At 38.8% G+C, this 23319-nt stretch overlaps 1 protein-coding gene across 2 annotated transcripts in view; it reads left to right on the top strand.

Annotated features, from left to right (window-relative positions):
* The first annotated feature begins 8806 nt into the window (after nucleotides 1-8806).
* The window catches only part of LOC149805149 (uncharacterized), an 80527-nt gene continuing 66014 nt past the window's right edge, over nucleotides 8807-23319 (top strand). Inside the window, exon 1 of one of the 2 annotated variants that reach the window (XM_089947886.1) lies at nucleotides 8807-9100. In XM_089947886.1, the coding sequence (XP_089804012.1) occupies nucleotides 8977-9100 (124 nt within the window). In that variant the 5' untranslated portion in view covers nucleotides 8807-8976. Of the gene's footprint in view, nucleotides 9389-23319 lie in introns of both variants that reach the window. The other variant, XM_089947885.1, reaches the window with a different exon arrangement.

The raw sequence follows: 23319 nt of genomic DNA, 5'->3' as shown, positions 1-23319 counted from the left end.
ACTGATGGTGCGATGGGCTTTACTTTGTTGAAACAAATTTTGAGTGATGTAAACGACACTGGCATTACGGTGATGCCCTTTGCGCGTGAACCACAGTTTAATTTCTTCTTCGTCTTCTCCTAACATGTCGTCGAAAATGACCAAATGGGTTTGACGGGAGTCAGAGACGATGCCATCGTCTTCTTTAGGAATGCCTTCCACAAACACGATGGAATCGCCTTGACTTTCTCGCAAGAGGCTGTACGCCGATTGCCACTCTTTGTAACACCACACGATGCGTTGAGGTGGTCGATCGATCAAATGATGTTTATGTTCGATCAAACGTTTGACAAATTCGGTTTTGCCTGAACCGCTAGGTCCAGCAATGAGCATGTTAAAGGGATGACGAAGATACAAAGCCTCCCAACTGGTACGATCTAAGTGTTCGTCGATGACTTTGACAGTGGAGGAAGAGGGAGCAGAGACAGTAGAAGTAGCCATAGTGTTAGGAATGTCACTTGTGACACGAAAAAAACAAGACGAGAGTTTATATACTTTTCAGGACACGTTTATTGAATGTTTCAAATATGAACAACACGAAAGACAAAAATACATAAAAGCCAAATAGTGATGTACAGGAATAAAAAACACATCAAAACGATCAAAGTGGAATATAAAGAAGTCTCTGTGCAACATGTTCTGGGTAAGCAAGATGTCCTAGGGACAGTGTGTAATGTTCTTACAGCCTCTACATGAGGTACGGTCACACAAGTGTCTTCCCGGAATGACCTTTCAGGAATGTCCACGACAGTCCTGTCCTGGGTGACGGGTTCTTCTGGTACTGTCACTAACACAGGTTGAAAAGTTGCAAGGCTCACAAGCGCATTCCACTTCAGAAACCCCACACTTGAATTGTGCCTTTCTAAACTTGTTTTGTGTTTCTCTGAAAGTATTCATCTTGTTCACTTGGTCCTGGTAGTCACAATGAGCTATCGATCTTGCCTAGGGTTCCGTTTTATATACAGACCAATACCGACGTGTCCATACGGTAAGGTGAAATGATTGGGAAGTCGCACTCGCTTCTGGTACACGATTTGATAGACTTTTTGCAAGGGTCGACTGACGATGTGGTGAGTGGGTAAACGTACAATCTTGTTGGGTTGATAGGTGGTCACTTTAAAGTGTTCGTCCTCTCCAGACTGCAAGGCTTCTTTCAATACCCAAAGTTCACCACTCGACTGGTACGATAATTCAGAGTCAATCCTTTCACTTTGCACTGCGTGTGCACTTCTCCTTGTTTGTCCCGGTATTCGTAACCGTAATTTTTAGGACCACCACTTGCGAAACTTAGAATCTTGTCGTCGGGATGCTCGTCTGTCCAGGCTCCTAAACGGTCTCCTTCGATGTCAGGGTGCTGTTGACTCGGGTGATGGATGTAAATGCAACTGTCTGTGTCAATGTACAGGACGCGTTCCCCTAACAGTTCTAAAGCTTCGTACAGTTTTAAGCGAGCATGAGCTGTCACGTAAGCCGCAATGATGACATTTCCAAAAGGGTCGTCTTGTACAAAGTCCAGATCTTCTTCGTAATTGACCAAGATCAAATCCTCGCGAACGACGTCCACGTGTTTCATGTATTTGGTTTTGTCGTGAATCATCTGAAAGTAGCGGGAAGGTTCAGTCAAATACTCCGTCTTGGATAAACACGGACGTTGTGCCATTGTGCCCCACAAACAATTTAACATCACTTTGGCAAACGATCGCCTGCCTTCGTTTTTCTCGATGTGGTCTAAAGAGATGCCTTCTTGTGCATAGTATTTCTCTTTGAATGTCTTTTGGTCTTTGGGAGTGTGACACCAGGACGGATAGCCACTGGCTTCTTGTTTCAGTTTCAAAAAAGCATCCACGTAGTCTGCGAAAATCCCTTTCTGCGTGGGGTCACCCTTGTGGTATTGTTGTGTCTTGGGAAAGTGACAAATTTCGTACACTTCTAACAGTTGGTATCCCATGTCCAGAGCTTTGAACAATTCTACGCTGACCCAGGTTCCCGTCAAGGCCCGTTCTTCCTGGGTGTGCTGACAAGGCTGATCTTGGTTGCACGTTTCGGCACAAGTACGGCACAAAGGAAACATCAGTTTGCCTTGACAATGGTGAGGTAAGACGGGATGGTACAAGTCCGTGGGAGGCAAAACTTTGCACTTGGTCAAACCTTCGTATTGTCGAATGTTTTTTATGTCGATGTGTTCCGTGAACAATTGTGGGTGCCCTGCAGGAAAGCGACAATATTTGCACACGTAGGGATACAGCGAACACACGTCCAAGTATTTGATTTCTTCTCCTTTCTCTTCGTCGGCTTGGTACATCAAACAGGTGGCATTGGTCCTTCCTCCGTACAAACTATCTCTCGGGTTCAGGGGGTCCACCAGCTTGTAACTTTCCACGAGACATTTAAACTCGGGATCGGTTTTCATACGGTGATCGTACTCGTGTTCCCACATTTCCACCACTTGGTATCCTTCCTGTTCTAACTTTAGGCGTCGCTGACAAGTGGCCTGGTACAAGTCTTCCATGGTTCGTTGTACAAACTGATTTTTAGTTTTACGGTCAGGGTAACAGACGGGACATCCGTGAAATAAGCAGCCGTTAAACTCGTACACGATCTTGGGGTTTTCTAAGTCCCAGCCATCTACCGAATGCGTTCCAATGGTCTTTTCGCCCCCTCCGTTGCGGGCATGCTGAATCCATATGTCTTCCTTGTCGCACAAGTAATGTAACCAACGTAGGTCTTTGACCGAGTATTGACGTTTGACATAGTTGGTCGTTTGAGGACTGATGACCGCCACGGTGTTTTCAGGCATGAATCTTTGTCTGTACACTAAGGAACATGCTTTGGCAATGGTGCAAGCTTCTTTCAAAGGATCGACCCCTCCGTGTTCCATGAACAGTTCTCGAAATTTTCCACAGCAACGCCGTAAAATGTCCACGTCGGAACGACAATACTTTAGCATTTCTTCCTGAAAGTCGAAAGGGTCCGAGGCGTGAGCCTGGTACCAAGCGTAGAAAGCTTCTCGTTGTTCGGTACCCATGTTGTCGGGGTCGTAATCTTTAGCCTCAGGCAAATGGGGTAGAACGGCGTGTTGATTGGCTTCCGTATTGAAAAAGTGTGGAAAATACCCTTTAGCCATTTCTGTCATTCCAAACGTTTTGGGCATTCGACTCAAAGGCATGGCCAAGTAACTCATGGAATCTTTAAACTGTACTTGTCCCACTTGCATGGAAATGATTTTGGCTCCGTTCAAAGTCACTTTAGGTCGTTCGGTGCCTTGTTCCGTATAATACCTCAAAAGAAACTGTCCATCGTATCCGGAGAAATTGTGAGCCATCACCGTGGCATGACGATGACAATCTCCGTAACCTCCGATGTCCTCTTGGCTCCACGTCTTGTCGATGGGGTCTAAGACCCATTGGGCAAAATCGGCTAGCGTGTTCGGTCCCCGAAAGATTTTTTCACGCCCTCCAGGAATCTTGCTGCAGTGAGGGCAATGACTGAAAATAGGTTCTTGAATGCACTTGTCGCACGCTCGATGAGCCACACAGAAATTAGGAATGTGAATGCCAGTCTCTTGCATGCATTCGAAATCGAAAAAGATGAAATTGCCTTTTGCATTTTTGTGACCATCCTCTTTCTCTGGTTGGTATTTTTGCACGTAGCATTGATGTTCCAAGTCCACGATGTGGTGACAAATGTGACATTTTTTCTTTCCTGAACATACGTGTGCCTTGGCATTATTGGTACGTATGCCTTGTCCACACGTAGGGCACAATCTCAGCAGTTGACAAGCACATTTCTGCTGTGAACCTTGCGTCTTCAAATATTGTTGGTAACAGGTAGGGCTGACAAATGTGCGCAGACAAGTTGAACAAGGCACTGGTCCTTCGCTCAGACAGGGTGGAGAGGCCAAACATCCTGAGCATTTCCATCCGCAATGTTTGTGTTGCTCTCGATTATTATAACCACGGTCACATTTCTCACAGTAATATCTGTATCCCAGGAATCCAGTGATATTGGTAATGGTATCGAAATGGTCATCGTGATGATAAAGGTGAATGTATTTTCCATCCTTAAAATCTTGGCCTCGAAACAACAGAGGTCCGCGCACTTCTTGAGGGTGCACTTTCAAGGTGTAGCGTGGAGCTAGGACATCTTGCAATGTTTGCATTTCAGGAATGCCACAGGGTGTGTCTTTGGACAGGCCCGCTTGTTGTAACAGGAGTTCTGCTTAGTTTCGTTGTTTGGCTCGGTCCGATTGTCGAATAGTTTTCCAGGCTCTTTTCCATTCTGCCGTGTCGTTCTTGTTGGCATAGGTTCGCCCCACCATGATAGCCCGGGCTAAACACATCTGGTCATGAGGGTTGTAAATTTGGACGAGGCTACGCTTAATGCTGCGAAGCTCGTTCACCAATAACATCTTTTTGCGTCCAGCCCCTTGAGGAAGAGAGACGTGAGCCATTTTCAGTGTGGCTTTTCCATCGGTGATGTCAAACTGGTCATTGGATTGTTGCACCTGTTGTATCTTGTCCATGACTTTGGAAGGGGTCAGTTCTGTGGGTCTGCTAAACTCGATCCAAACAGGGGACTTCAAACCATCGTGTTGTATCGATAGTGTCAAGCGATCGTCTTCTTTGGGTTGACATTGTCGCTTGAGTGCGGTGAGTAAAGAATCCCACATCTCGGTGATGAACCCTTCTGCTTTCTCTAAGGGTACTTCGGACTTGAAATCTTTAAACTTCACCGTGTAGGTGTAAGCCGTGGTTCTAAATTTTCTAGAGGAGCGCTTTTCTGTCTCTCGAATGGAATAGTATTTGTCAGGGTTAACTAAGGGCGGTGAACTTGGTTGAGAGGGCTTGGATTCTGGTTCACTCATGTCGTCTTCAAGATCACTGGCATGAATTTGCGCCAAGACTTCAGCTCTGGTACGAGGCGATAGATCACGTTTCTGCCTCTTACTTTCTTCTTCTTCTTTCTTCTCAAATGAATTAGATGGTTTCATCTTGAAAGCAAAAAGTCAAATGACTCAAGTTTAAACACCATGAGCTACTTTATAGTCCTGGCAGACCAGCGTATATAAAAGTGTACGTGTCTTGTCCTTTCACTATTCATTTCACTCTCTACCTGATCACAACGATGGAAGAGACTAGCCAGATGGAACGTTTCATCAGAGCGTTGCGAGGGGTCATTAGAAAATTATCTTCATACCAGCCTTCGGACTACTCTCCTTCCTTTCGAGATAAAAGTGAAGATACTTGTTATATCTGTCAAAAGAAAGGGCATTGGTCTTCAGAGTGTCCAGACCGTCAAAAAGAAAAACAGGGGTTAAAAGAGACAAAAGTCAAGATACATGTTAGTATTGTAAAGAAAAAGGACATTGGTCTCCAGATTGCCCCAAAAAGAAACAAGAGGAGTCAGAAGAAGAGAGGGATTCTTCAGAGAAAGAAGAGGAAGAAGAAGAGGAAGAAAGCAGACAGGTGAAGAAAAAGAAACAGGAGAAGAAAAGAAGAAGGGAAGAAAGTGAGGAGGAAGAAGAGGAAAAGCCTGTGAAGAAATCTAAAAAACAGAGAGAGTAAATAATGACACAAAAGAAGTGAATGAACTTTTTTAAGAGTGTTTATGTTGTGAATTGAATTGTAACTATGGATAACAGAATACATTAATGATAAAAGGTAAGTGACTTTGGGTTATGATTTTAAAATAAGAACCTACACTCACGCACTCATACACAGACACGTACTATAGGGGTAAAATGGGTTGTTATTTTGAGTTATTGGCAATTGAAATGGTATCTCTTTTCGAGAGAAGTGGGTGGCCCTGAAAAGGGCCGTTATTTTCTTGGTGTAGGGGCTGAGTTTAAGCAATCAACTTTAACTGTCTTAAGCCTTTGCCACGTCCGAGGCCTACTTTTGATGATGATGATTGGGTTGAAATCACTAAGGGCGGTAAGGTAGGCTTAGTCTCAGGGTTGGCGTGTTTAGCTCGGGAAGGTCGTATTCTCTTCGGTCGTGATAAAGAAGTCTGATACATTTGTTTCAGACTTCTTAACTCCGCTAAAATGTCCAACAGTACCGTGACCGTTTGACTTTCACCCTCTTGTTTCTTTGCTGCTTCTTCTTCTTCTTGCTGTTTTTTTTCTTCTTACCTCTTCTTCTTGCTGCTGTTGCTGTAGCAGAAAAGCTTGTTCTGCTTCCTTTTGTCTCTGTATAAATTTCTCCAATTCTTCTTTCTGTCTCTGTCGAAAATTCTCCACGTGCGGTAAAGATGGTAACGAAGGTTCTGGAACAAATTCTTGCGAGGTCAGAAAATCCACAAAATCCCAGTTTACGGCTTCTGAAAGTAAGTCCGGGTTCCCTTGGGTAGTATCCACCGTCGGTGCACCCCCATGGATCGTTTTCTGAGTTTCCGTCAAGTTGAATAACTGTCGCATAGATTGACAGCGCACAGGCGCTAGCGAATGTATATAGGCCACGTTACGTCACAGACTGCTCTCTTCCGATTGGATGCGGACTGACTCAGTTTCGTCACGCGTGTTTGGATTGGTCAACGAACTCAATCCGTTTCAATCCTTCCTCTCCCTAAAAATAAGCGCAGTTCAGTGCAATCGCTCACTCACCTATTCTCGTAGCCGAAAGATGTGGACTGACGTTGAATCTTCCACCCTCGTGTCTTCAATGATGTTCAGGACGGACATGCTCATGTATGTCCGATCCAAGTGGACCGTTGTCCACAGGACCACCAGCAGTCTGTGGATACGAAGAGTCTACATAGAGAGACAAGGTTGCCTCAAGAGGACTCTGATGTATGGCCCTGCTGTAAGACGCAGCTTGAGGACAAGAAGATGCCACAGATGCCCTTTATGTTAAGGGCATATTAACATAAATCCAAAGGCCCTTTTCAGGGCCACTCCTATTTCTCGAAAAGAGATTGACTTTCAATTGCCTAACCCCGAATTATTATTTTATATGTGTGTGTGTGTGTGTGTGTGTGTGTGTGTGTGTGTATGTCTTCGCGCGTACGTTGTGTGTGTGTGTGTGTGTGTTATGTCCCTCTCCCCCGTTCCCTTTCCATAGACCCATCAGGTCTGGACCCTGTTACAATTCCCCATGTTCAATTTCCCTTGTCGCTAGAGTTGCCCATGCTTTTTTCCCCATGTTCAATCCCCTTGAGGCTAGAGTGGCCCAAGACTTTTCTCCATGTTAAATTTCCCTTGAGGCTATAGTGGCGCAGGGTTTTTCTCCATGTTAAATTTCCATTGAGGCTATAGTGGCCCAGGGGGGTCTTGTAATGCTAATTTCCATTGAGGCTATAGTGGCCCCCTTTACTACTCACGGCTCATATGACTTTCTCTTCAAACAAGCTGTCATCAAGGCTATGTCCATACTGATATAAATAGATTTGATCATGAGCATTCAGAAGTTTCAAGTTCTTGAAGTTTTAATATTACGGTGTTTGCATATTTTTATTATGGGAACTGAATTACAATCGGATTAAAATAGTATCTATAATGTCCTACATCAAGATCTGACAGCGACCGCTCGTGACCATGTTCTGGTGACCTTTAAATTTGCCAATGGAAATGCATCTTTCAGAAATTTTAAAATGAATCAAATCGTTCGGCACAGGCTATTAGCCACACTACTCACTCTCCGAAATACGACCGTTGAAGGCTTCATCTAAATGGCTAATACAATTAGCTACTATGCTAATATCATAGGTCACTAGAACATGACCTCCAAGCGTCGTTGTAAAATCCTCACGTAGGACAGTGGAGATCTGATTTTAACCAGATTGAACTTAATTAGTACCACGAGTCCTTCATGCCAACAAATTTCTAGACTGGTTCCCATTCACAAATGTTAGTACCTGATTCCTTGGACACTCACCAACTTTAATTTCCGGTGTTCTCAAAGCATATCACTGCCATTTATGCATTATGGGATTGCAGGCTACATAAAAGCATGACATAGCACGTCATGACAACAAAACAATGTAAAGCGATCAAGTATTTTGAAATATTTTCTGGTTGGCGTAGATATAATATAGAATACATGTAGTAAATTGCCAGATGGCATTGATATCATCAGGTGTAGGTGCAGTTGTTAGTCGGATTACATTTTGAAGATTGCAATGGAAAAGCCAGAGTCTTTCCGATTAGCAAATATGGTTGGAATTCACTCGAAAAGTTGGCGCTCTAGTTTCGTATTTTGCCTAGGGGTTTGAATTTTAAAGAAACAGAATTTTCCAGGGTTTCCTCTCTGATTATACTGGCTTTTATAAAGACCTTGTATATCTTAGGTATTGTTCAAAGAACCTTTAATTCCCTTTATTTTGGTGTACGATTGATGGGTGTAATGTGGGTTATAGATTATACAGCTTGGCCGTACTCCAGTAATTCATTCATCGCACTTTTAGAAGCTGGTATCGTCTAGTCTAGCAAAATTCATTTCATCTACTTCAATGACTGCTAAAGATATTGTACTTTAGACTAATTCAGGCTTAACTTTTTAGCACGAGGGAACATTCATTTTAGTTAGATTTGCGCTTAGATCATGTACAATTTCCACAAGTACAATGTCCAAAGAAATGCCATCCACATTACATCAAAACAGCATAGAAGTATGCACACAGTCTCTCCACTGTGCATGTTTTGAATGCAAACAACTTCACCACCTACGTCCCTCTCTCAAAAGTTCATAATAACTGTTGAGCGCCCCCAAAATTGTATATATTATGAGAACCAGTCTATATCGATTAAATTTCCGGTGGGAGTGCGCAATCTCATTACGTCAACTTCATAAGCAGCCATTCCAGCGTAAAGCAGCAGGTTGATGGTGAGATAACGGGCTATGTGTTAAATGTTATAACGTGTTTATTAATATTGAAATTGTGTATAAAATACGCAGAATTATCTAAAGTCACACGTAAGTTTTTATTGAATAAGTAACAATGGCCCACCAGTCAGATTATCAAAATGAGGACTCGTTTGAAAAGGTTGGACCTGACGAGCAAGATGAAGGAGTTTCTTCGACATCTGGGTTCTTGGCGGAGGAAGATGAATATCCGGAAGAGGGTACAGCTAATTTCTCTGATGATTATAACAATAGTTTACACACCTATGGACAAGATGATAATTTTACAACTCGGCATTCTGACATAACACCAATCAGCGACTTAGAACCTCTCATTTTCTTTGGGTCTTCTCACGCCCAGCCTTCTGCTCCCCCTATCCCCCAGACGCGTGTAACCGAATCCACTCCGCCACCAACTGAACTATTCGAACAAGTCTCTTATTCCGCAAAATCGCAGCAGGACAAAGGTTTTTCTGAACGACGAGATGAGAAAGCTCCTGCTGTGCCAGGTAGGATTATTTGCATGAAGTATCAGCAGAACCCCTAGTACTACCATGTAAGACATAGCACATGCTGATTTTGTTTTAGTACTATGTCTTACTATCCAAATAACGGCCTTGTATAGCGTATTCCGATGTCAACGACACTGGAATGAGTAGTCAAAGTTTCAGGAATATCTCACACATTTGGCAGCATATATTGACACACTTCCACTAATTTATGTGTAATTAATATACTAGCTGTGCTGTCTTTATCTTGGCTGAATGAAAATATGACACTAGCAAATGGATGCATTTTCATGTTCCGTTGACATGCATTTGAATTTGTTGCAATGTGATGGTAGTCGAGGTATGCCAAAATATGTTTAAGTAGCTTCATGTGGCGGCTATGTTTCTTGAACGAAATGAAATGTTGCTTTACAGTTCCAGTAGACATAATTTATTTTTATTCGTTTCGTTAAAGAATAATATTTCAACTTAACCCGAAATTGGCATTCCTGGCTTTCATTGCTTTCCAGTCAACTAAAATTTAGGCCAACGAAACTTGAAAACAGGTCCATTTCTTTTGTGAGAATTTTACATTATTAGAGAAAAGACATCAGAGTAAGTAAAGCCTGACTAAAACATTAGGACTTTGTAGAAAGCGCCATTATTTTAGTTGCCATTTTGTGAGATATTTCTGAAAATTTGACTTTTGTTACGCTATTAGTCGATATCAAAATACACTACACTGCACTGTTATGTTGGCAGTAAGACCCTGATACCCAAAACATAAATATCAGCGTCAAGGTCTTACATGTAGGACTACACAACCTCAGTTTAGACAATAGTAGTTCTCTACCTTTTAATTCCTCCAACATTACTGGTGGCAGTATTTATGCTTGAGGTTTTAGATTCCTGCACTGTCGTACTGTTGGCCATTTGCTAGTGATTAATAGATTATTTCATCTGACCTTTGTGTGTGGAAGGTATGTAAAATATCTCTTGATCCTTGGCATTGAGTCCTTTAGAAGACTCAACTTTTTTAGTTTTAGTCCCTTTCATAAAAGAATCATTTACTGACCTGGAATATTAAATTACTGATGCCTTTTGCCTTTACTGACATGAAAGTCATTTGTTCAGTACATGCTGTTGTTGTTGTTGTAGGGTTTAACGCCATTTTTCAGCACAAGATAGGCTATACATGGCCAGTATAATTGGTGGATGAAGAACCCTGGAAAACCCCGGGAAGAACCACCGACCCACGAGAAGCTCCTGGCAGGCTTTCTCACATACCAATGTTAGCTGAGGCTGAGACTCGAACTCACGCAGACAGAGGTGAGATGGCAGTGATCCGTAACGGCGAGCGCTTTAGACCACTCGGGGCCCCATGTTCAGTACATCAGTAAACTCAATAGGGTCTTTCTACCTGCTTTTTTACTTTGTCATTTCTTAAAGAGTCACAGCACCCAAAGAATTATTGATTACACTTATAGCTCAATAATCCTTTACAGTTACAGCTTTTATTAATACCAGCAATACGTGCTTTGCAAGAGCCAGAAACTTAAATTTGGTAGAATCTACTTACTATGTAACACATCAGAACATAACTATTACAGAGTATGACATTGATGAGAGCATTCTGGGTCTCCATAATGGGGTGAGGTAGCCATTTTATGTGACCGTTATGTGGTAGCTGGGAAAAAGTATGATATCATATGGCAGATAGTGTTTTGAGTTAAGTACATCAAAGCCATGTGATGCCTTTAATGAAAGCTGTTTATTTGTATTATTAGTAGTAATAGTAGTTATTGGTGATACTGTATTTAAAAATCATTTGTATAATCTTTCTTTATAGGATATATAAAAATCCATATTGATGTTTTTGTGAAAGTCATTATGTAAAATAGTGTTATATCTGAATTTTTTTATTTTACACAGTTAACATAACAACATTTTCACACTTTTCTAAAGCAGGAAATACAATTTAACCTTGGATTTGCCCTTGTGCCATGTAAGCAATTATGCCTGAGGGCAAAGTTAGATGTTGTTGACTGGTAACTTTAGTAGAATTAAACTGCACATGTTAAGGTAATTGGGTGACTTTTTATGAACAAAACATTTTTCATACAAGGATGATTTTCAGCTTGAAAAGTTGAACAGTTTTGGTTTAACTCTCTATGACCTAATGACTAGTTACGACACCTCAAACTTATGAATTATATGCCTTTACTCCTCAATGACAATGTTTGACGAGTACTGCACTTCCCTGATGCCAACGTCTGATGAGTGTAAAAATAGGTGCAAGTTTGTGGGCAGATTTTGCCAATAAAGATGGGACATTCTTATTTTTGGACACATTGGTTTGATAGAAAATAGAATATTGTAATTATTCATCGTGAAATTTGAAATTTATGTGAATTTTCAGTGCTTATAAATAGTATATTACAACATGGAAACCAGTGGTTTCAGGGAGATTTTTGTGCTCTCTGATCAGCAACACCTTACATATACATACTTGGACTAAAGAAGAGCTGTTAACCCTGTTTTCAGATTTAAAATTTTTTTGTTGTTGAAACTCTGGTTGCAGTGTGTGCAATATCAAACATGATTATTCTCCGTTTTAAAGCGGAATTCAGCTTTTTATCCTGACTTGAATAAGATTTTTCTTGATATAGTCTGTTTTTTATATTATCTCTGATCCGGTTTAAAAAAAAACGGTCATTCTGGTCCCATTCCACAATGACCCGTGTAAATTATATATTCCATATATTAGTTAGCACACGACTCTCATAAACAGTATTCGGATTAGTCAAAGGTTTAAATTCATCAAATAAATCTGTGTAATGGAAACTGATAGCAATGGAAAGAAGAAGCATGCATGCAAGACATGTCATCCTGAGTTGTTGAGAGAGACCATGGCACAAAAAGTTTAGATAAATGTTTAAAAAATGTATAGAAATGGGAATGGCTGGAGTGAAAAGTTGACGGAAATTTAGTTGGTCAGTTTATAAGAAAACTGAACGCTAGAGGACTGGCATTTTGTGACCTCTGCAAGAAAGATCTGAATTATGGTAATCGTGGTTGGAAGAGTTTGGAACAGCACCTACAAAAGAAGCTGCATATGGAGAAATTGAAGCTTAGAAGGCTTCTGGAAAAAGTGCAGTCAGTTAATGTAAGAAGAAAGATTTCTTGCATGAGAGAACAGTTGTAGCCCTCTGTCAAAATATGCGTACTGCATGTCGTCACCAGCTTAAAAGGAAAAAGGCTGTCATTGAGAAGGACAAGAAATGATTGCAAAAAGAGCCAAAAAAATTCAGTTGGGACAAAAAAGGAAGGCTAAAGAAATCTTTGCCAAATCCACAAAAAGAGCTTGACTGTCAGATCAACCAGTTGTGTCCTTTGGAGAAAAAGACAAGTGAATGTATGGGTTTATTTGTATATAGTTGATGTACTTGGGTGTTTATTTTACAAATTTGTTATGAAAAGAGAAGTATAACATATTTCTGCAAAAATTGACAAATTATTGTGACTTAATTACTTTGTGAACACTGACATGCACATACAATAACTTAGGCATCAATAGTATTGGAGAACAAATTCATGTGACTAAATATGGTGAAATTTTTTAAGTCAAGTTGGACATTTTTGGTATGTTTATTAGTTTTTCAAATGATTTTTTGGGGTTTATTTTATGATCATAAGTTGCACCAGGAGCAGTTTTTTATGAGTTTAAAATGTGTTTTGGATGGGGAGGCCTTTGACCCCCTGAACTTCTAGATCACGGGCACTGCTCCTATATCCACCTTTGGGGGAAGACCCCCACCCCTTACAATTTTTCCAGCTTTTTTTAATGGAAGACCAAACTCATGTCTACATTATCCATAAGTGCCATATCTGCTTCCTTGCTTGCAGTACATCATCAGGGAAGAAACAAAATGTTTCAAAACAGATTATAAAATGATGTTTTCTGTTTGCATCTAAAGCAGAAAATTAGGTTCAGATGGATTTTTAAACCAAATTTTCACCTGTTTGGCGATCCTGTTACTGTTCATTATCTGGAGAACTTTGTTTTAAGTTGAACATTAAGTTTCAGCAGTTTATTTTGATGTATACTATATATGATATATGGGCTTTGTAACAGAGAAGAAACAGTGAAACAGGTCAGCATTATATTTCAGTTATTTTAGTTAAATTCTTCAGGGTGCACTTTGACTAATATAATGAAGTAATACATAATTTATTATCAAAAATTGTCGTTAGAGTGTATATGTGATACATCAATAAGTGGCAAAGAAAAAATAGGGTCTGAAAGGTAAAACATGGGAGCTGTAATCATTTTTATTGTTCAGATGTGTTCTGTAATTAATCATTTCAATTTATTTTGATTTATAGCAGTCTCTGGCTGTCACCAGTGCCAAAGCAGGTCAAAAAGGCTTTGCTACAGGAAGCTTTTGCTGATTGTATTGCCTGTCACTTCATCTAAAGATAATTTTTCTATATTAAGAAATAAAAAAAATAAAAAATGTACCACATGAGGAAAATAACATGTATTTAGCACAATAAGGATATGGGAATCTGAGATTCAGATTGAATGTGCATATACTTGCAAAATATGAGTTATGTTCAATTTACAGTTGCAAGTTGAATTTTGTCACCTCATTTGAAAACAACTTCTGCTGAAGTGGTTCTAAGATACATTTTGTAGTTTAAATGAAACCACACTGTTCATTTAGAATAATTGTTTTGCTTCAAATTCAGTACTTCACATTGAATTCGATCCTCTATAATTGGTTAAAAATGTAAAGACTCATTACTGTTTTATCTATTCGTAATGGAAACTGACTTTTGTTGATAAAGTGCCTTTTTTTAATTTTATCACATTGAGTCGGTGGATTGCAATCAAAGGCTGGTTAGCTTGCAAGTATAACAAGGTCATGTAAAGCACCAGTAATTATGCATAGATAGTATAGCTTCCAAAAATGTTGTCACTTGAAGCCGTTGAGTCTTTTGCTTCTAAAAGATTGTTGTATATGGACCACATGTACATGAGATACAGGAACGAATACGAGTTCCAATTGTAACCATACTGCATATTTAACTTTAATGAGAAGAAAATTTTAAGTAACACATCTTCTGATTTGCCATTTGTCTCCTCATTTTGTAGAGTATTCAACATGCACCGAGGTGTTACTGTAGTAACCGCAGCACTTCATTGTTGATATTCCACAAGTTGCAAACTTTCTTTCACCCCACACCTCACTCCCAATTACTGCCAACACCTGACCTTGACTGTAGAAGAGGAGCATGTGATTATGAGCTGAGCTAAATGGTGATATTTACACTGTAATCAGACTGATACATTGGATGGTATGCAAGGATCTGCTTCACTGTCAGTTAAAATTGATGTATCAGCCTGAGTATGTCCTGGTCATATAATATTTACCCATAGACTGTATCAGTGCCTTACTGGTCAATTTAATCTATGGATTAAACTCTTAACACTGTATGCACATGTAGTTTGATTCACACATCATAATGATACTGTACTTTGGAACTATTTGGGCCCTGCATGTAAGCAATGAAGTTATTATGACAGCTTGAGAAGATGGCTTTAAGTTATTAACTACATACATTTGCAGGCTATTTTTAATTAGCTACAGGTTATTTTATTCCATCCCTATTTTTTTCTGCATTATTAAAAATGTCTTCCCCTTATCCCTGGAAATATCTAGATTTCAAGTTTTTTGTAAATGTTGAAGATACTAAATGTAGTGTTGCATATTGTTCATATTTTTAAATCACATTTCACTTCCATTGACATGTGCTGAAAAAATGATTACAGAAGTTGATATGTTTTTTTTTTTTTACTGTTACTCTGAAGTTACTGTTACTCTGAAGTTTTGTTGGTGTTTACTGTGTCCTGGTGGTGTATACATGTCAAGAGACACATTTATTTTCATGAAAAAGGGTCTTAAACTATACTAGACATTTGATAAACTCTATATGGCTAAGATGTTTGGAAAGAAATGTGCCAAATATTCAAAATTATTTCATTTAAAATTAACTTTTGTCAAATCTATGCTTTTACAAACATGTATTTTAATACTATAGCAGTAATACGTTAAAAGTTATTATTGCTGTAAGTTTTTTACGGTTACTAGATCCTATTTGAAAGTGGATTTTTGTTCTCTTTTCAAATTATTAATTGGAATACTAGAAGAAAAAACAACAAGATCCCATTCTGATTTAGTGATTATTTCCCTTGCTTGGAACAGTGTCCTTCTTTTCTTAGACATTCTGTAATTCTCCAAGGTCTCGGGACACTTTACATTTGATATGTCCTATGTTGTGTTTTGTTCTTATTAACTGGCAGTTGCACGCATATTTGTTATAATCGATATTTTGCACCACAGTTGTAGTGTAATGTTCGTTTATTTGTGTTGATTTTCGTTAAATTTCATGGGTTTTAGTACCTCACTGGCACTGGGGTTCTTTTTTTTATCCCTTGCTCAGTAACCGGTGTGTGCATTACCCACTAATTTCTTGTCATTGTTGATTGTTTTTTCTTTCTTTATTTTCTTGCAGTCTTTTTGTACACCTCAAGGTGTGGGTAAATGCTGCAATAAAAAGCTACTTGGGATGATGTTATGCTTCATTATATAGATGCATTAATACTTCTGCTGTACCAGTACACAGTGACACAAGAGATGGAAAGTCAATACAAAACTAAACTTGTTGTATGCAAGTTATTTTAATCTTTATCGGTGATGGATCAAAATTAGTCATTTGTTATACTGAAAAATCGTCTATTTTTAATTAGTAAAATGAAAAAGATTTTGAGAACACTCACTTGCCTTTTACAGTTTAACACAAAATGATGTGATCCATAATCTACCCCACCCCCGTTCTAGATGAGATTTTCTTTGCTCAAGGATATTATTATTTCTTTTGTTGTTTTGAAGATAACATTGTAATCAAACTGAAGTCTTCATTGATTAGGTAAGATATGAAATTGGTAATAAGAATAGATGTTTTCAAGCATTCATGTAGTGCAAAACAAAGCGCATGGTGACTAAAGCAAGTCCTGCCATAAATGGCCTATAATATTGAATAAACTCAATGACAGCATAGAATAGTCGGTTTGAAAGTATTTTTATCTTGTCATGAATGATAATGGCATAAATAGATGTTAATGAAGATCTGTCTGTAATCTGCTTACTGAAAATAAAACCAGGATATCGGCACAAATAAATGTGCACTGCCTACCTCAGACAGATCTTTTAAAGATGGAAAGATCATCAAGTTCATATGTGTGTTGATACTATAGCAGAGATCGACAGACTCTGTAAATTGCTAAAAATAGCACACCTATTTATATCTCGCAGACTCTGCTGCAGAATGTAGGGCAAATAAACCGGCTTTTGTTCTAGAATATAAATGGCTGAACACAATGAAAGGATTGTATCTATCCCTGAAAAGCAAAAAAAATCGCGGTTCTTCAAGACATTGTTACTTTGGACAACAGTGATGGTAGATACTCAGATAGTGAACATATAATATGTGTATTCTGAATTTCGTTTTCAAAACCAAAAAAAATCTCGAAGTGCAACTGTTAGGTGTGTGCTTGTGGAAGGGGAACTTTTACTACTGACAAATCACAAGATGGACATATCTCTGCAGTAAACATTTTGTAGGTGGGAATAGACTGACAACGGATCATCCCGACCCTATCCCAGCAACACTTATACCAAATCAGGTTCGTCATTTACATCTATTAAGAAACTATAACATGTTTGATTAACATCGGGGGTGAAGGAATGTTAGATGTGCTAGTAATGCAGAGCCTTTCAGTTCCGTGATACAGAGGCGGATCCAAGAATGAAACAGAGTGGTCTAGATAGATAAATAAAGAAAAGTACACAAGAGCTCAAAAAACTTTAAAAAATGTGTGTGTATATATATAAAATATGGAGTCCTGCCTCCTTGCTCATTTTTATACTTCTGACATATAGAGGCCTGCTCAGTGCAAGGGTTGGGGGGGTACTTAGGGTCCCACCATTAACTCAGATATCAGAAGGAAAAAATATTTTAACACTAAATGTTCAGATGTTATCCAGCATGTGTCTAAATAATGGTAGATTACTACAGGCTTGATATACAAAACTGTACAAAGATGTTTATATACAAAAAAATAAACCAGTAGTGGGACCCATTTGGCATAATTTAAGTATCACCAAAATTTGCAATTTATATATTACATAGTAAGACATTGTTACTGTTCAAATGGCAGCTTATTTAATATGTAGGAACCTTTATTCGGATATTTCTTTTTAAATGTAAAAATAAAAACACGAGTAAACAGACTTATAAATCTCACACATTCAAAATTGTGACATGTAACATATTTACTTATGTCTTCTGATTAGTTTTGTAGATACCAGAAGAGGCCATTATGTAATGAGCAACCCCTGTTTGTCATGCTGGGGCACAAACTACCTAATATGGCAGTGATCTGGTTGTACACTATGGATATAAATTTTCCATTGTTGAAGGCTGTAAGATAAAAGCAACAATAAAAACGCAGTTCCATACCATTGTTTTGTATTTCCTTACACATGCTATATTATCAGCTGCTGTCATTATTTCTGCTACATTTTCACTTTCGTGTATCACGTGATACGCATAACACATCTACATGATGCATCGGCGATCTCTGCAATAGCCTATCATAGATTGTGTATTGAAACATGACATGTATCATTTTACCCCTGCTTGGGACACTAAGCCCACCCAGTTTTTAAGACAACCAACTTTAAAATTTGATTGATGCAAATGGGTTCCTGGAACATCCAGTTGCATTTGATCCGTCTCCCGTTTTGGTCCCAATTTGTTTTCCCCATCCTGTGGGTCAGTTTACAAAGGAGTAGGAAATTTGGACCTTTGACGATGTGGTAAATAACATTTACTACCTCATTTCCCCTGCTTCTTTACCCATCTGTGTCCGAAGACCTCCAGATTGCCGTCCAAGATGGATTTTCATTTGCTTCCACACTTTGTGATGGTTAGGGAGTTAAGACTGCAGTTGTCGCAAGGCCAAGATGTGGACAGTTAGCAGGAGGGGTGGTCTCGCCTCTGTGCACTTTTGCCCCTCAAGTGTGTGGTTTGGGTTTTCTATGCAGCTTCAACAATTTTTCAGTCATATAACTGGCGTCTTCCCTGTGGCAGTTTATAGTAATGCCGAGCACTGGGGCATCATGCTGCAGACATGTAGCATGATGTCTCATCCATTTGCATTATTCTGACCAGTCCTAACACTAACCTCCTAATACTAAGCGTCAAGTTCGGCCGATGCATGTACCATTTTTATAAATCTTTGGTATGGTTCATGGTGGTTCAAACCTGCCACATCCAATGCAGATGCACTAACCACTTAGGCCACCAGTGCTGTCTCATGCTTTGTCTGTGGAAATGGGTTTTTTACATTTGACCCTTTAGCTACAGTTGTGCAATTTCACTAGTGCCGAGTTCTATCATATCAGTTACTGAGGCTGATTGCTAGGCTGAATACTAGAGCATCATCAAGGCTGACAATGAAAACATGGTTACATTTATATTCATTATTTCATTAGTTTTTGCTGGATTTCAGTGAAATAAAAAACAGCTTACCTTGTATAGTATCTGTTATTCATATATTTCCACTTAATATACTTAGTGGTACCTCTCAAAACAGTCATTATCCACACATGAATGACGATGTATATTCCAAGATATGCCCATATCTCCATGATGCTGATTTCATACCATTTCAGGTCTTGCTTTTGGTCCCCCATTTTCTTGGCATAAACTTTTATTTCTTTCACAAGCTATTCCACCAGAAATTCACAAAAAAATCTTGAGAATTTTTTTCTTCTCATTACTTACTGGTCCGAGCTTGATTGTTCAACCAACATGAGAATCAAAATCATTGATCTCGAATAGTCTAGGTCATAACTCCACTGTGCAAGTGGGACTATGTCCGCCTTGTCATCCAATTAAAAATCACTTGGATCTGGTGTTGAAATTGGACTAACGTCAATATCTGATACATTTTCTAAGTATGAACCATTAAACTCTTTGATATCACTTACACTGAACCCTTTAAATTTCCTCATAATCTGAATCGGAATCCATCTTTGTTTATCTCAACTACACTTTTTTCATAAAGTGCAGAAAAGCCCAGACAATATGTCTAAATTTAACCTCTCAGCTTTCAAACTTGTATCAAAATGTTGAGTAAACAGTCCTCTCGTTGGTTATGATAATCGAAAGTATGTAAGCTTCTGTACTTTCAACCAATCAACGTTTGGTTAACATAGCGGTCACGTCTGCATTGATGCAACAGTGGGGTTTCCAGTTTTGCTGAACTATACACACATAGGCGACACTGGGGTAGTAAACTAGGCTTATCGACACTGCATATATGCGTTAGTGTGGAGCTATATACAGGTGACGCTTAGATGCGGCAGTTGTAGCTAAAGGGTTAAATGGTAACTATGATTTGGGGCTGCTTCTTTGCCAACTAAAGTTTCTGGCCAAGAATTACTTGCCCTTTCCTCTTGAGAGGGGTCCTGGGTGGCAGTCTTAATTTTAATTTTGCTGCTGTTGTGAAAAGTTGCTGTTTCCCAGTTTATACTGTAGCCCAGTTCAGACTTTCAGATTTGTTTAGAAATACAAATTTTTGAAGTTGGTGATGTATCAGCATGAGAGAATGCTGTGACCTTAGTCAGTCTGGCATTGCAGTAAAAGTTTTCAAATGATTTTTAAAAGTTATATTCCATTTTAAAAAGCATGAAATTCACTACAAAGCTATATATATATTCATGGGAAAATGTAAAGCGTAGAAGATTCAGTGCATGTTACGTAAACTTATGAACATGGATTTACTACAGGGAATGCATCTGCTTAGTGACATTTTGAACTGAAGATCTTCAAATGTCCCAGATCAGAAAGGCTGGATATTAGAATAAAAATAAACATTTTTAGACTTTCCTTGGTTGATTGGAAAAGACATGGTCATGGAATGAGTATGATGAAAAGATGATTATATTTTGTTCAGCATGTTTGGCATGCCCAGCCAATCATTCAAGTGTCTTATTCCAGTGGACATCCAGTTTTATAACTGACCCATCGAATGTGAAATGAGTAAAGAGCATATTGCTTGCACCTAATAGGTTATTGCTAGTACATGAAACATACCTTACCCAATCGTCAAGACCCTGATGGCCTTAGTATTTACAAAACTAAGTGCACAACCAGTTATTCAAAATTTCAGAGGGACCAGAACTAGCTGAATCCCATCCTGACAAGAATATGGCATTGATAACTTTACACTTGCACTCCAAGGTCAGAGGCAGTGTTCACTTGAGGTTGCACAATCTTCCAAGTAGTCTGTGTTTCCTCAGACCTTTCCCGCCCCATTTTAGGCATTTTGACCCAAAAATATGTCAAATTTGGTGGGAAAGGTCAGAGGAAACTCTGTCTGACAAGTGAATTGTTATTTTTGGGACAACTGACTATATATAAATTGACTTTTTGGATTGTTTTCCCATCTGTTTCACATAACAAACTTTCAGTGGCAATTGTTTTAATTTAGGTCTTTGATATTTTTTATTTGATGTTGAGAACTTTTGGACTTTGGCGCTGAGCATCGAAGAGGTTCCACCAGTAAAAGGCCTCTGGCTCACTCCAAGAATTCCACCTATCCATCACATCAAAAGTATGCTTAGATTGGGGGGGGCACATTTTCTTGACAAAAACATTCCTAGTAGATTGTAATTAAAAATGTTTTGATCATTTCAATTGGTGGAATTGTGACTAATGCTTACCATTGGCAGTGCTTTAAGAAACAAATAGCAATGACATAATGTTGTCAACTTGTGATTTTTGAATTTGTGATTTATTGTCTCATTTTAATTTGATTTCAATGTGATAAGCCCTATTGTATTCAAATGTGGAAAATATCCATCTACAGTCACAACCATGACCACTGGTATTTCTGTGAAAACCTAATTAACTGCCAACTGTTTTGATTTCTGATTTGAGGTCATATTTGTTGTATTGTTACACTGAATTAAAATCATGTCTGTTTTGCATTATCACTTTTATATGTCTTTTCTATTAGATCAAAGAAAGGAAATGAATAAAAGGAAAGTTATAAGGTATGCGAATCTGATTTGAGTAAGAGCTGGTGGTCATGCTCATATATCAGGTTAAGCAGTTTCAATTAAGCACTCAAACAATATTACAAATATTATTGTAGAAGTAACAGTTAGACTAGCTTCAGTTACTCTGATATCCTAGTTGTTCACAAATGTGATCATAGATAGCAAGGCGACCAAGGGAGCAGAGTATCCAGTGAGTTCAAAGCTTTGTTTGATAGATATGGTTCTGTATAGAGAAGCGAGTTCTAATGACCCTAAAATTCCTGATGGATGAGCATAAGCCATAGCTGCCAACCCTCACGAATTTGGTGTGAATTTCACGACTTTTTCAGCGATTCACGGATTCACGCCGCAAGCCAACAATTCACGAATTCTCCAATCCTCAATTATTTTAAATCTTTAATAAAATAACCGATTTCCCGTTAAGCGCTAGTCGTGATATTCGCAGTTGCCGAAACGGTCCGGTACTGCTGGACGCAATATTAGTAGATCTACAGCCGATTAGTACAGTTGGCCCAGTAGCAAGCATTTTAGCCTATTTTAATCTGTATGTATAAGAGTAGTTTTACAAATGTTTTTGAGAGAAACTAGGGCCTAACCGGAATTTTGCTCTGTGCATGCGTCACCAACACTGATTTGAGTTACGGTTCAGCATCGCATGTACGATTTTGAAAACGTCTTCACCACTAAAAAAAAAAATTTCTATTACTCAAAAAGTGAAGTTTAATTTGGAATAAATAAAAAATTGGCCGTGCATTCTGCCATTAAACATTGATATTCATCATGCTTTTTGCACTCAGTGCGCCATCGCAAAGACGATGTGAGGAAGCATGTCGGTTGCATAAAACACGTAGAAGTTGGGAAAATTAAGAATTCGCAGATTTCAGCTCCGGAATATTTTAAACAATTGGCGGAGGAAATGCAGGCTACCAACACTGAAGCATTATTTGTGAGTTTTCTTGTTGAACACAATCTACCTTTATCAGCTGGAAACCATGCTAAACATTTGTTCTGACAAATGTTGCCAGACTCGAAAATCGATTCCAAATTTTCCTGTGGAAGGACCAAAGGTGCTGCAGCTCCTGTGCATTCCTCACAGCAACAGTGCAAGCAAAGTGTATTTTCGCTTGTGAGGAAAAATAAGACTTTAGCCGGCAAGAAGTCTGAACTGTTTAGAAAACAAATTTACAAAAGCAGTTGAGGAAGTTTAAGTCTGCCACAGTATCATGTCTTGATAAATAAATATTTCTGCATATATGTAGTGTTTTAGTTCTATATTGCAAACTTGATATAGTGTAGTATTGACGGTCGGAGTGGTCAGAGTGGATGGAGTTATTGTCATGGTATTTTTCACGAATTCTTGTCCAAATTCACGACTTTTTATCCCTATTTTCACTAATTGTGAGCCTGGAAGGTTGGCAGCTATGGCATAAGCTTTGATGGAACCTTTCCTGTTTTAATCATATTTTTGGTTTTTTAATGCAGCCAGTTTTCAAATGTCACTAGCTCAGTTCTGTTTGATGAAACCATGATCTTAATCTCCATTATACCAATTTCCCTACCAAAATTGTCTTTATTTTCATCAAACTTTTTCATTCACATTATTGTCATCACTTGCCCTGTCTTTGCTCTCATCCAGTGTGATCACCTTATATTAAAAGCAATTTTTTAAATAAAATTTTTACTAACAACATCTTGATCAAGATCCCCATTGCCCAAAATGTTAGTTTCCTCACATTATTATCTATATTTTCATAT

The sequence above is a fragment of the Sinohyriopsis cumingii genome, chromosome 2 (assembly GCF_028554795.1).
Source record: "Sinohyriopsis cumingii isolate HCF-2022 chromosome 2, ASM2855479v2, whole genome shotgun sequence".
NCBI classification, from domain to species: Eukaryota; Metazoa; Mollusca; class Bivalvia; order Unionida; family Unionidae; genus Sinohyriopsis; species Sinohyriopsis cumingii.
Note: the sequence above shows the minus strand (reverse complement) of the source record. Positions and strands in the feature narration are given on the sequence as shown.